Genomic DNA, 12,579 nt, shown 5'->3' with positions numbered 1-12,579 from the left:
CTCTGCCTCTGCCTCTGCCTCTGCCTCTGCCTCTGCCTCTGCCTCTGCCTCTGCCTCTGCCTCTGCCTCTGCCTCTGCCTCTGCCTCTGCCTCTGCCTCTGCCTCTGCCTCTGCCTCTGCCTCTGCCTCTGCCTCTGCCTCTGCCTCTGCCTCTGCCTCTGCCTCTGCCTCTGCCTCTGCCTCTGCCTCTGCCTCTGCCTCTGCCTCTGCCTCTGCCTCTGCCTCTGCCTCTGCCTCTGCCTCTGCCTCTGCCTCTGCCTCTGCCTCTGCCTCTGCCTCTGCCTCTGCCTCTGCCTCTGCCTCTGCCTCTGCCTCTGCCTCTGCCTCTGCCTCTGCCTCTGCCTCTGCCTCTGCCTCTGCCTCTGCCTCTGCCTCTGCCTCTGCCTCTGCCTCTGCCTCTGCCTCTGCCTCTACCTCTATTTCTACCTCCACCTCTACCTCTATTTCTATTTCCACCACCACAAGAATGCATAGATTGTCGAATAGTGCGTTATCTACGCCCTTCTCAAACAGGATAGATAGAGTTAGACCAAGAAAAATCTGCAGCGATTTTGATAGATAGCCCGCGCAGTGCAAGTGTTATTCTGCCGTCATAATCTCGATAATTCACAACAAACACCGATAACGAACTCTGCGAAACATGAAGTCATAAATGTCATGTGAAAAATGTCGTTCTGACTTTTTGACTATTTTAAGGTTAGGCTACAGGGCAAACCCTTAACCGATCGTCTTTGTTTTAGGTTCAAATTGTAGCTGACTAAATTGTTCAGAGCCGTTTCTCTCAATATTTTGATATCATTCTTCGTTTCCAAATTATCGAGCACCAAAATCAAAAATTCGGAAAAAATTGAATTTAATTTTCACTATTTCGACCATAACTTTTTTCGTTTTTGACTTTCTCGAATAATTATTTTTGCACCTTACAGCTCTCGTGATTATACGTCTTTTGAGCCATTTTTTAATATCATATCTTCACAACTTTCCGAGATATAAGGAGATCGCACTTTTTCGTGAAATCGGACCCTATAATGGAGCGAACGAAAAGACATTTCCAATGTCAAAACCCCATTACAGCTTGTCCTACATAAACAACGCATCTACAATTAACGCCATCCAAACTTGCAACAGAGTACGAAGACAGACAGTTTCAGCAGCGAGTGCTCTTAATAGCGTCATGTATCAATTCAAAGTATCACGAAACAAAAAAGTTGCTCGAAAAAGGGCGGTAACTGCTGAACTCCGCTTTAACTTGTCATCGGCTTTATTAAGTAACGGTGAGAGCGTTTGTGCGTTTTGAAAACGTGCGTTCGGCGTCTGGGGCGCGTTTTTCGGGCGTTTTAATTTTTTTTTAGGTGTTTAGGCTTTTTATATGCACTACGTAGAAGTGATCTGCCCTCTTAGACAGTTCTATACCTACATTGATACCTACATTTGTGACGACTGGTCTAGTTGGTAGTGAGCCTGACTAAGTGCCTATGAAGTCTATGTCCCTGGGTTCGGATCCAGGTAAAGGCATTTATTTTTGTAATGAACACAGGTATGTTCTTGACTCATGGTTGTCAAAAAAGGGCGGTAACTGCTGAACTTCGCTTTAACTTGTCATCAATTATTAAGGGGCAGACGGTGAGAACGTTTGTGCGGTTTGAAAACGTATGTTCGGCGTTTGGAAATATTTTTGAGGAGTATATTATTATTATCTGCTTTTATATCCTATATTGAAGTGACTTTTACCTATAGTTCTATACAGAAATGTTTACCGCACTCTTTTGCTGACTGTAGTATTGTACATACAAAGTAATAAATCAATTTACTTTACGACATTTAATTATTATGCGTGTGTTAAAAATGTATAAAAACATTGAGGGAATATTAATAAAAATTTTGCCCATTTTGACTTCTCTTCTTCAACCTAGCGTTTTCCCGGCCTATTAGCGCCAGGGTCCGCGTTCCTGCTCAGTCTTCTCCACTTTGCCCGGTCTTCGGCATCCTCCGATGTGAGATTGTTATCTTCCATATCCGTTATCACGACGTCCAGCCAGCGCTTCTTAGGCCTACCGCGGCTCATTTTGATTATTATCAATCAATCAATATATATTTATTTCAGACCAAAATTACAGTCCATATTTGTTAGTTATGTACAATACTATTTACTTATATCTATGTTAGTTTATCCTAGTCCTATCCTAATAAAAACTTAAAAATAACTATTTACAGTCCTGGTACTTAGGAGCATGCAGCGACACCCAATATCTTTTAAAAGGGTTATCTAGCCTCTCTCCTATTGCCGCTAAGAAGCTATTATTATTAGAATTAAATTTAGAAGTTATGAATTTGTTCAGGACAAGTCTGAACATAGCTTATAAAATATTGTATACTTAACTTTAGTGTTAATATTTGTTGCTTGCAACATTTTAGAATAAGTTTGTCTTTGACGCGCTGTCAGCGCTCTCTTCATTCTGTGCCATAACTGGATGTAGTAGCTTTTAAAATTAGCTTTCAATAAAAGTTGATAATTATATAAATCTAATCGCATTTTGATTCAAACATGCGATTGTTGGTCCTTCGAGATTATCAAAAAGTTTAGAATCAGTGGTTTGGTGGTTATGCTACGAAGATCGCTTGCTGGCAGGGCGAAGGTGACTTGCTATATCTTGTCGCCGCCCGCCGCAACCTCGTCCAACCCATAGCTTGGACGAATTTATCATTGTGATTTCGGTTGATATTAACCCGAAATCATTTATCGCCGTGCTGCAACCATCATCGCGAAAGTTCCAGTTCGCCGGCACAAAGGAATTTTTGTGCAAGTACCGGCAGATTTGTATGAGCGGTACATCGAGAACACTTTGACAGATTGTCAACTCAGGTGGGACTAGATTGTAAGGTTGGTAGTACGGAACTTCGTCATCGGTGCGTGTGTGACTGCCCTTTCAGAGTTGGCGGTAAAAGTGACAAGTAGCTGTCAACAGTGACGTCTGTCAATCGGAATTTTCTTCACGGTTTGTGTACTGCATAAACATACAGTTATTATAGTTTTCAACTGCAATTTTTAACAAATTCTGGTACGAAAGTGCGGGTTTGTGCTTAAATAGTGTTTCCAGTGGTATTGAGCGTTTGTTTTGTGAAATACGGCAATGGCGGAGCTTAAGAAGTTAAAGATTATGCGCGGCCAAGTCAAGGCGTCGATGACTCGCATCGAGCAGTTTGTTAACGACCCCAATAGTTTAAATTCCGCCTCGTTGGAATCCTTGGAGGCTCGTAAGGAAAAACTAGCCTCGTCCCTCAAAGATTATGAGGCAATCCAACTTGATATATTGAACCTTGATGACAAGGACACAGAGGATGCAGGTGACTTTGAGAACCGCTACTTTAGCACGATGGCTAAGATTAATGAGACTCTCAGGTCTCTACGAGGGTCAGATACAGTTCAAGTTGCTGGAGTTTCTTCTTCGAAGTTGCCCCATGTTGATATACCAGTGTACAACGGTAAGGACTTTACCCTATTCAAACCCTTTTATGAAATGTTCATAGCAGTGATTGATAAAAACAAAACATTATCAGATGTACAGAAGTTGTTTTACTTGAGAAAGTTTTTGTCTGATGAAGCGCTATCTGTCATTGTAAATTTGCCTTTAGTCAACGCCTCATATCCAGAGGCATTAGAGTTATTAAAAAAGCGTTATGACAATAAGTCCAGGCTTATCATAAGCCATATACATGTTATCTTAGACATCCCATGCATGGCTAAGGGAACTGCGGCCTCTATAAGGTCATTTGTATCACAAGTGCAGCAGCAGCTGCATGCACTTAAAAACTTAAAAGAACCTGTTGATAAATGGGATATGTTGCTCATTTCAATATTATGCAGAAAGCTAGATCAATATACTAGCCGGGCTTTCCACTTAGAGAGAGACCCACAAATTCTTCCAACAATGTCGGAGTTTATTGAATTTTTAGAAAGGCGTGCTATGGCGCTAGAGGATAGTTTGCCTCAAAAGGTTACCCTAAATGAGAATGTAGGTACTCCTAAATTCAAATCTTACCCCAAGGTTGCTAATGTTGTAGCATCATTACCTGGTTGTAAATTTTGTACTAAACCTGGCCATGCAATCTATAATTGTGTGAAATTTCAGGAAGCCTCCGTCGAGGACCGCTTGGCTTTTGTGCAAGAGAAGAAGCTGTGTACAGTTTGTATAAACTCACACTCAGATAAACCTTGTAAGTACAAGTTTAAATGTAAATTATGTAAAGGCCATCATAATACCCTTTTGCATACTGAGGATGCTTCAGATGTCAAGCAACCAGCGGCGGCATCTATTGTTTTGACATGTGTCAAGAAGGCATCTTATAAAAAAGTATTACCTACAGTGAAGGTAAAAATTGTTGATAAATTTGGCCGGGATGTTTACTGCCGTGCATTGCTTGACACCGCCTCAAGTGAATCTTTTGCCGCAACTTCTCTTGTAGAAAGGCTAGGTTTTGCCACTGAGGCAGAATGTGTAAATATAATTGGTGTCAATAAACAGACCTCCGTTATGGATAGGTCAGTAATTATTCCTGTGGGGTCTTGTCAATATGAAGACGTTAAATTTAATGTTGACTGTCATGTTGTTGATGATGTAACGGCACATTTGCCACCACAATATATTGATTGTTCAAATCTGAAATTTCCAAGCCATGTCAAACTTTCTGACGAAAACTTTAATGCACCATCAGAAATTTCATTGCTATTAGCAAGTGATATTTATTTTGAATCATTATTAAATGATTGTATCAAATTGCCTGAGGGGCTTGTCTTGCAAAGCACCGTATTTGGCTATGTTGTTGGTGGCAAGATGAACCAATCTGGCAATATCTCAAACACTGCTTTAGTAACAAATTTTGCTGTTAGTGACAGTACAAAATTAGAAAATGTTATGAATCAATTTTGGCTAGCCGAAAAGGTGCCAGAACCCCAACAAAAGGTTTCTGATGAATATGAAAAGGCTGAAAAAATATTTCAGGAGTCTGTTACTTTGAATAATAACACATTTCAGGTGGACATTCCCCTTAAACACCCCTTAGGTGAACTAAATTTGGGTAACTCCTTTTCGGCTGCCTTACAAAGATTTTACTCGATAGAGAGAAAATTAATGAAAAATGTAGAGTTGCTAGAGCAGTATAAAAAATTCATTGATGAATATGTTGAATTGGGACATGCTAGGGAGGTCAATATTAACTCTTACGATATGTTGAATGGACCAGTAAGCTTTCTAGCACATCATCCTGTTTTCAACGAGGCCAGCAAAAGTACAAAGCTTCGTATCGTGATGGACGGAAGCATGAAATCCAAAAATAAGCTGTCTGTCAATGATGTCATGCTGAATGGACCTGTGGTGCAGGGTGAGCTCTTTGACATATTAATTTTGTTTCGGACCTATTTATTCACCTTGATATGTGATGTTCAAAAAATGTTTAGGTGCATTTTGGTCAGCCCGGAACATAGATACCTTCAAAATATCCTCTGGCGGGATAGTCCTGGCCAGCCCATCCGCTGCCTTCAGCTTCAGACAGTTACGTATGGCCTAAAGAGCTCTACATTTCTAGCTACTAGGTGTTTGGTAGAGCTTGTAAAAATATTTGGACATGATTACCCGCTTGCGTCTCAAGCCATTTTGAATAATACATATGTAGATGATGTCATAGCTGGTTCAGATGATATCAATGATCTTTACCAACTTAAAAATGAGTTGATTGAGTTATTTAAATTAGGTAATTTTAAATTACATAAATGGTGCTCTAGCTACCCAGCTGTTCTGGACGATTTGCCAGAAAATTTGAAGTACTTTGAGCAAATAAACTTAGATTCAAGTAATGTGATAAAAACTTTAGGTCTGAAGTACGATATTACTTCAGACACCTTAACATTTGAGTGTCCCCCCTATGATGAGGATACCAATCATACTAAAAGAACAGTTCTTTCATTTATTGGAAAATGTTATGATCCTTTAGGTCTCATAGCTCCTATAATAGTTTCAGCTAAAATATTTATGCAGCTTTTGTGGTCTATGCCCTTGGGCTGGGACACAGCTTTACCAGATGCTGAACTTAAGGCATGGAAAACATTTCTTGCTAATTTAAAAATGATGGGTAGAGTCTCCTTGCCTAGGCTAGTGCATAGTCACGAATGTATGTTGGTAGAGTTAGTGGGTTATGCAGATGCGTCTTTCAAAGCTTTCGGTTGTTGCATTTATGTAAGAGTTTTTAAATCAGACGGAGTTGTAGAGTCGAAATTGCTTTGTGCCAAGTCAAAAGTGGCCCCACTGGCTAAAAGCCTTACTATACCACAGCTGGAACTAAACAGCGCTCTACTATTGGCGCAGCTGGCATCTAGAGTCAGCGAAAAGCTAAAAGCTAGATTTGCGCATAATACATATTTATACAGTGACTCACAAATAGTTTTGTGCTGGCTTAAGTCTACAAAAACAAAAGTCAATACTTATGTTAATAATAGGGTGAAGAAAATTCTGGAACTCACAAACCATGATCAGTGGTCCTATGTAAAGTCATGCGATAATCCCGCGGATTTAATTTCCCGCGGAGTGGAGCCCCAAAGCTTGCAAGGAAAGCAATTGTGGTGGCACGGCCCTGAATATTTGTCACATGGGGATTATGTGCACCCTGCATTTGATAACAAGGCTCTCAGTCAGTCCTTGCATGATAAGCATTTTGATATTAATATTAACGAAGGTTTATCTTGCAATGTTAGTCAGCGGGATGATTCATTCGAGCATCTCTTTGAAAAATATTCTAGTCTACATAGGCTTCAAAATGTTATAGCGTATATTTATCGCTTTTATAAAAATGCTTCTAAGTCAGGTCATCAATATGACTCTACATTGCTAACCCCTAAAGAGCTTCAAGAAGCATTAATTGTCATTATAAAAAATGTGCAAAGGAAACATTTTTCTAACGAAATAGAAACATTGCTGTCAGGTAGGTCTCTTAAATCAGGGATAGCAGATTTACATCCTTTCGTGGACCAGCGTGGTGTCCTTCGCGTGGGCGGCAGGCTGCAAAATGCAGACATTTCGCAAGCTAGAAAGCATCCGCCAATTCTCCCGAAAGGGTCATTTTTTACTTCATTATTGATTAAAACGGAGCACCTGCGTCTTTTGCATTTGGGTGCCAGAGCTGTTCTGAGTTCTCTAGCTCAAAAATATTGGATAATTAATGGTATTAGGGAAGTAAAGAAAGTAGTAAACAAGTGTGTTACATGCTTGCGTCTGAAGGCTGAAGCTGCAAAGCAGTTGATGGGTTCTTTGCCAGTAGAGAGGATTACAGCTAGTAGAGCTTTCCAGTATGTTGGAATTGATTTTTGTGGTCCATTTAGCACGAAAGTTGCTAGAATACGAAGACCTCTTGTTACAAAAAGCTATATTGCCCTTTTTGTATGTTTTGCTACAAAGGCAATACATGTAGAGTTAGTGTCGAACCTTACAACTGAAACCTTTCTAGCATGTCTCGATCGTTTCATATCTAGACGTGGCATGCCCACTGTTATTTATTGTGATAATGCTAAAACTTTTAAAGGTGCTGCAAACCAGCTCAAAGAATTGTATGATTTACAATGTTCAAATGAACATAGAGATTCTGTGTATCGATATTGTAATAAGAAATATATTTCATTCAAGTTTATACCAAGCTATGCGCCTCAATTTGGAGGCCTCTGGGAAGCCGGAGTCAAGAGTGTCAAATTCCATTTAAAACGTGTGGTTGGAAATCATTGTTTAACTTTTGAGGAACTTTATTCGGCGATCGTTCAATTTGAAGGGATCTTGAACTCGAGACCCTTGCTATCCTTGGATCCTAATGAGGGTAAATACTTGACACCAGGTCATTTTCTTATTGGTACGGCAATAACAAGTTACCCAGATGTTGATTTAACTGAAGTTCCAGTTAATCGATTAAGAAAGTTTTGGGGCATTGTTACTAGATTAAAGCAGGATTTCTGGAAGACATGGTCTAAAGACTACCTCTGTCAGTTGCAAAGTCGTCCCAAGTGGAAGCATGACCTACCAAATTTAAAAATAGGTGATTTAGTTCTTGTCAAAAATGTAAACACTGCCCCGTTGTGTTGGCCAATGGGCCGCATAGTTAAGATATTTCCTGGAAAGGATGGTAGAGTCAGAGTGGCCGAGGTGAAAATGGGGGACAAATTGTATGTCAGACCTATTACTAAGCTGTGTCCTTTACCTCTTGACTAAATATTGTCTGTCTCGTTAAATTCTTGTCTTTGATCTGTAAATCTAAATTTAACTCAACTCGCCCGGCCCAATTATGTTCAGGACAAGTCTGAACATAGCTTATAAAATATTGTATACTTAACTTTAGTGTTAATATTTGTTGCTTGCAACATTTTAGAATAAGTTTGTCTTTGACGCGCTGTCAGCGCTCTCTTCATTCTGTGCCATAACTGGATGTAGTAGCTTTTAAAATTAGCTTTCAATAAAAGTTGATAATTATATAAATCTAATCGCATTTTGATTCAAACAGAATTCATTATATAAGAATTAGACAAGTCATTTTGAAAAATAGCCTAACTAATAATTAACTAAGAGATAAAGAAAATAGTTAGATTCCTCGCAATAGCAAAGGTGAGCAAAGGCAAGGTGTTTTGAGCTGTATTTCTGTGTAAAACACGCCCGTCTGTTATGCCCACAATACTTATGCTAATAAAATGATATTGTTTTCTTTGGAAACTCCTATTAATTAAGAAGTGTGACGGCGTTATATTAATCCAAGGAAGTTCCAGTCTTTAGTTAGACAAGGTCTTATCTGATCACAAAATCCATACTGAGATAAGACCTTATGTCACCAAAGGTCAGCCATTAATGTTTGAAAGTTTTGCTCTTTAAAAGACAAGGTGCACAATAAAATAAATGTTATTTATGCCGGTTAATAAATTCAGGGGTTTTAATGGGTTTTTCAACGGAGTTATAAGCATTCTTTATTTATGTAAGTGTGATATATTCGGCAAGTTTGGATGGCACTGTTTGTATTTGAGATTGTATTTTTGATTTACAGATAATGTTAAAAGTTCATCTGTTGAAAAGTATAAAAAACCGGCCAAATGCGAGTCGGACTCGCGCACGTACCATTACGCAAAAAGCGGCAAAAAATCATGTTTCTTGTGTTCAGCCCCACTTAAATATTTATTTTATTTTGTTTTTAGTACATACATATTTGTTGTTATAGCGGCAACAGAAATACACCATCTGTGAAAATTTCAACTGTCTAGCTATCACGGTTCATGAGACTCACTTGGCAGGTTTTTTCCTTCGTATATGACATTTATTTCGATTTATAATTTAAATAGTAGTGAGTCAACTTGAAATACCGTAAAATGGGGTGAGTAGGGTCAAAACTGAAATTCAAACCTCGATAACATTTTATTTTTACGTATGAAAACTGAATGGTGTATATAATAAGTGTTCCGGACGTTTGTATTTTAGTTTTTATTTTATTTTGGGTAGTTCCATTTCATAACTTTGACGATAAAGAGGAAAATCCACCTCACCCCGTAGTGTCTCGTATTTGAGGTGAGAGGGGTTTTCATACAAAGGTGATTTTGGAAGATTGTTGGATCGATTTTTTTTTTATTATGCGTATTACTATAGCTCCATTTTAAATTGGAATACATTATTTTTGTAGCAGTAGCCTTAAAATCCCTTCTCACCCCCCTCTCAAACCTTCTCTCCCCATTCAAAACCCACCTCTCCCCGCGAAACCTACTCACCCCGTTTTACGGTAACACAAATTAAAATAGTTTCATAGAAAGTAATTTAATCTGTTCTTAGATTATTAATGGCCTTTAATGATCACACGTGTCTCTATCATTTTTATCCAACCGTAACATCGAGGGGGCAGAATATATACTAATTACCAACATCCACGCATGCCGCGGCGTGTTAATTAATATTTGTCGTTGGTTATTAATAATAGTCGTTAGTCGGTTTGGTTTGTCGGGCAGGGCGATTGGAATGCGAGACCTACAATTAGGGACGAAAACTGTATTTTTTGTAAATATAAGTTAAATCAACTTATATTTAACTTAGTGGTGACCGAAGAGCTGGCCGCTACCTCGCACAACGTATCAGCATTGCGATACAGCGAGGAAATGCCGCCAGCATCCTTGGTACAATGCCTCAAGGGCCTATTTTAGATTTAAGCTACTTACCTATTAATTTATTTTAGTTGATAGTAATATTCACCTAGATTTTGTTAATGAATTGTAGCAATTAAATAGAGGCAAATTGGAAACAAAAATACGATAAATTTTGACAATAACATTCTGCAACAGTCTGCTGTTTACTCACCTACTTGAAATAAATTTTATTGTAATTAATTTCTAACGTAAACCATTTTGCGTGCAAGGTTAATATAATATTTTTAATTTTTTGCACTTTTATGCCTATTTACGAGTAACAAGCAGATATCTGAATCTATACCCTCCTAACCCAGCCATTGTACAAATGAAATTTGCAAAATTTGTCACAGAAATTTGAACCTACAATGTAGGAAATAGAGTTGATTTGCGTTGTTCAAAAACTGAACGAAATAAAGCAAAAGCAACTCTGTTCTAATTGAATATGATTTAAAGTTCATTGAACTGAATAAGTACTATAAGTAGGACCTTGGGCCTTAGGAGGATAAATATTTAGTATTCCTGCAGAACCTAAATGATCTAACGAAGCCCAGCAAGGAAATAAGGCTTAATAGGAAACTTATTTTATGATTTCTACAGGAAATAAGCAAAATGCTAACTCATACTAAAATTTTGAAACTTTATTGAAAATTTAAATAAACTACAAACAAAATTGGATGGACTCACATTTAGCGATAAGATCGCCTGTTGCCTGGCTCTATCTTAAAACAATTGTTTTTCTTTAAGGTAAGGTTTGTAGAGTCAGACCGAGAAAAGTCTGCAGCGATTTTGATAGCCCACGCAGTGCAAGTGTCATTTTAAACGAAATTATGACGTGTAACACTTGCACTGCTTGGGTTATCAAAATCACTGCAGACTTTTCTTGGTCTAACTCTAGTACTGAGGTGTGCCAATAAAGAGTATTCTATCTGTATCTATAATTTCTAGCCACACCTCTCATCCAAACGACACACACGTCTGATTGATTAATCAGCAACCCTATCCAACAACATCACATTACTATGATTAAACATACGCAAAAACAATTAAGGTTACAACTATAAATCACGCCGCAAAGCAATCAGCCAAAACCGGAATCCGCGCCCATAATTATAATAGTTATGGAGAGGACATATTTTATTAATTACAGTGAATGTTATCACGAAATATTACCTTTATGTCGTATTTGCATACCGTGCGTATATGGAATGGGCGCGGTGGCATGCGATGGCGGAGTCGAAGGGAAGAGCTGTAGCGAAGTGAACTATATATATGTAGCGAAGTGAACTACCCAAGTAGCATGGAAGTGTCGGCAACATCAATATAGCAGCCAATTAAGAACTTAGAGTGATTTAAGGGACGTATAAGAGTGTCAGAAAAGATTTAAGCTGTATAAAAGGTACTTTACAGACATTATACAGCTCAAGCTGTATAAAATCATTATAAAGGATTCTGCGGAAGCATGGGGTGCTTTATCAGAATATAAAAAATCTACTATAAAACTAAAAGTGTTGTGAGAGACTACAAGCTAATTCTATCGTAAAAGCTGTATACAGGCTGTATTGTAGTAACACTTGGCACTTTTAGCTGTACAAAAGTATCTGTCAACTCCGTTTTAAAACATTAAGTGTTATGAAACACTACAAGCTAATTTTATCGTAAAAGCTGTATACAGGCTGTATTGTAGTATCACTTGGCACTTGTACCTGTACAAATGTATCTGTCAACCCCGTTTTAAAGCTATTTCTTATGGCGTAATCTTACTCTCCTATAAGAATAGTAGTTGTATAACTTCTGTCTGTAAGGGTATTATAAAACCAAATGAATAAATGGCAGCTATAGTACAGCTTTTTTCTGTATTACTGATAGAGTCGCTTATAACAATCTTTTGGCGTAATTTTACACTCGTATAAGTATAGTAGTGTAATGATTTCTGAAAATAAGTGTATTATAAAACTAAAGGAATATATGACAGTTACAGTCTTCTTCCTCGCGTTATCCCGGCATTTCGCCACGGCTCATGAGAGCCTGGGGTCCGCTTGACAACTAATCCCATGATTTGACGTAGGCACTAGTTTTAGTTTTTTAGTTTTTACGAATGTACTCGAAACTAACTTAAACAATAGCCAACAACAACCGCGTAAAATATGCTTTATTAGTAGTAACAATGTAAACTCGGTGATCAGGGAAGCCAAGGATGTGTTTGGAACAGACAGCGTATGTCATCATATCATTACGCATGGAGGTGTTTTGCAGCTAATAGATGGTATGGACAATAAAATTCTGAACTTTACTTATAACGATTACTGTGTTATTTTCATTGGACATGAGGACTTCTATACTACGCAAAATTACACTCAAATTATAGCTTCACTCAGGCAAAAGCTCCAGAACAT

The 12,579-nt window shown here is 38.3% G+C and overlaps 1 protein-coding gene across 1 annotated transcript; it reads left to right on the top strand.

Annotated features, from left to right (window-relative positions):
* Nucleotides 1-2,404: 2,404 nt before the first annotated feature.
* LOC134800132 (uncharacterized) lies at nt 2,405-8,507 on the top strand. The gene is made up of 2 exons (XM_063772597.1): nt 2,405-3,483; nt 4,131-8,507. Exons 1-2 carry the CDS (start codon nt 3,132-3,134, stop codon nt 4,208-4,210), a joined length of 432 nt encoding a protein of 143 aa, XP_063628667.1. The 5' UTR covers nt 2,405-3,131; the 3' UTR covers nt 4,211-8,507.
* The last annotated feature ends 4,072 nt before the right edge of the window (nt 8,508-12,579 follow it).

This window comes from Cydia splendana, chromosome 19 (genome assembly GCF_910591565.1).
Source record: "Cydia splendana chromosome 19, ilCydSple1.2, whole genome shotgun sequence".
Lineage (NCBI taxonomy): Eukaryota > Metazoa > Arthropoda > Insecta > Lepidoptera > Tortricidae > Cydia > Cydia splendana.
Note: the sequence above shows the minus strand (reverse complement) of the source record. Positions and strands in the feature narration are given on the sequence as shown.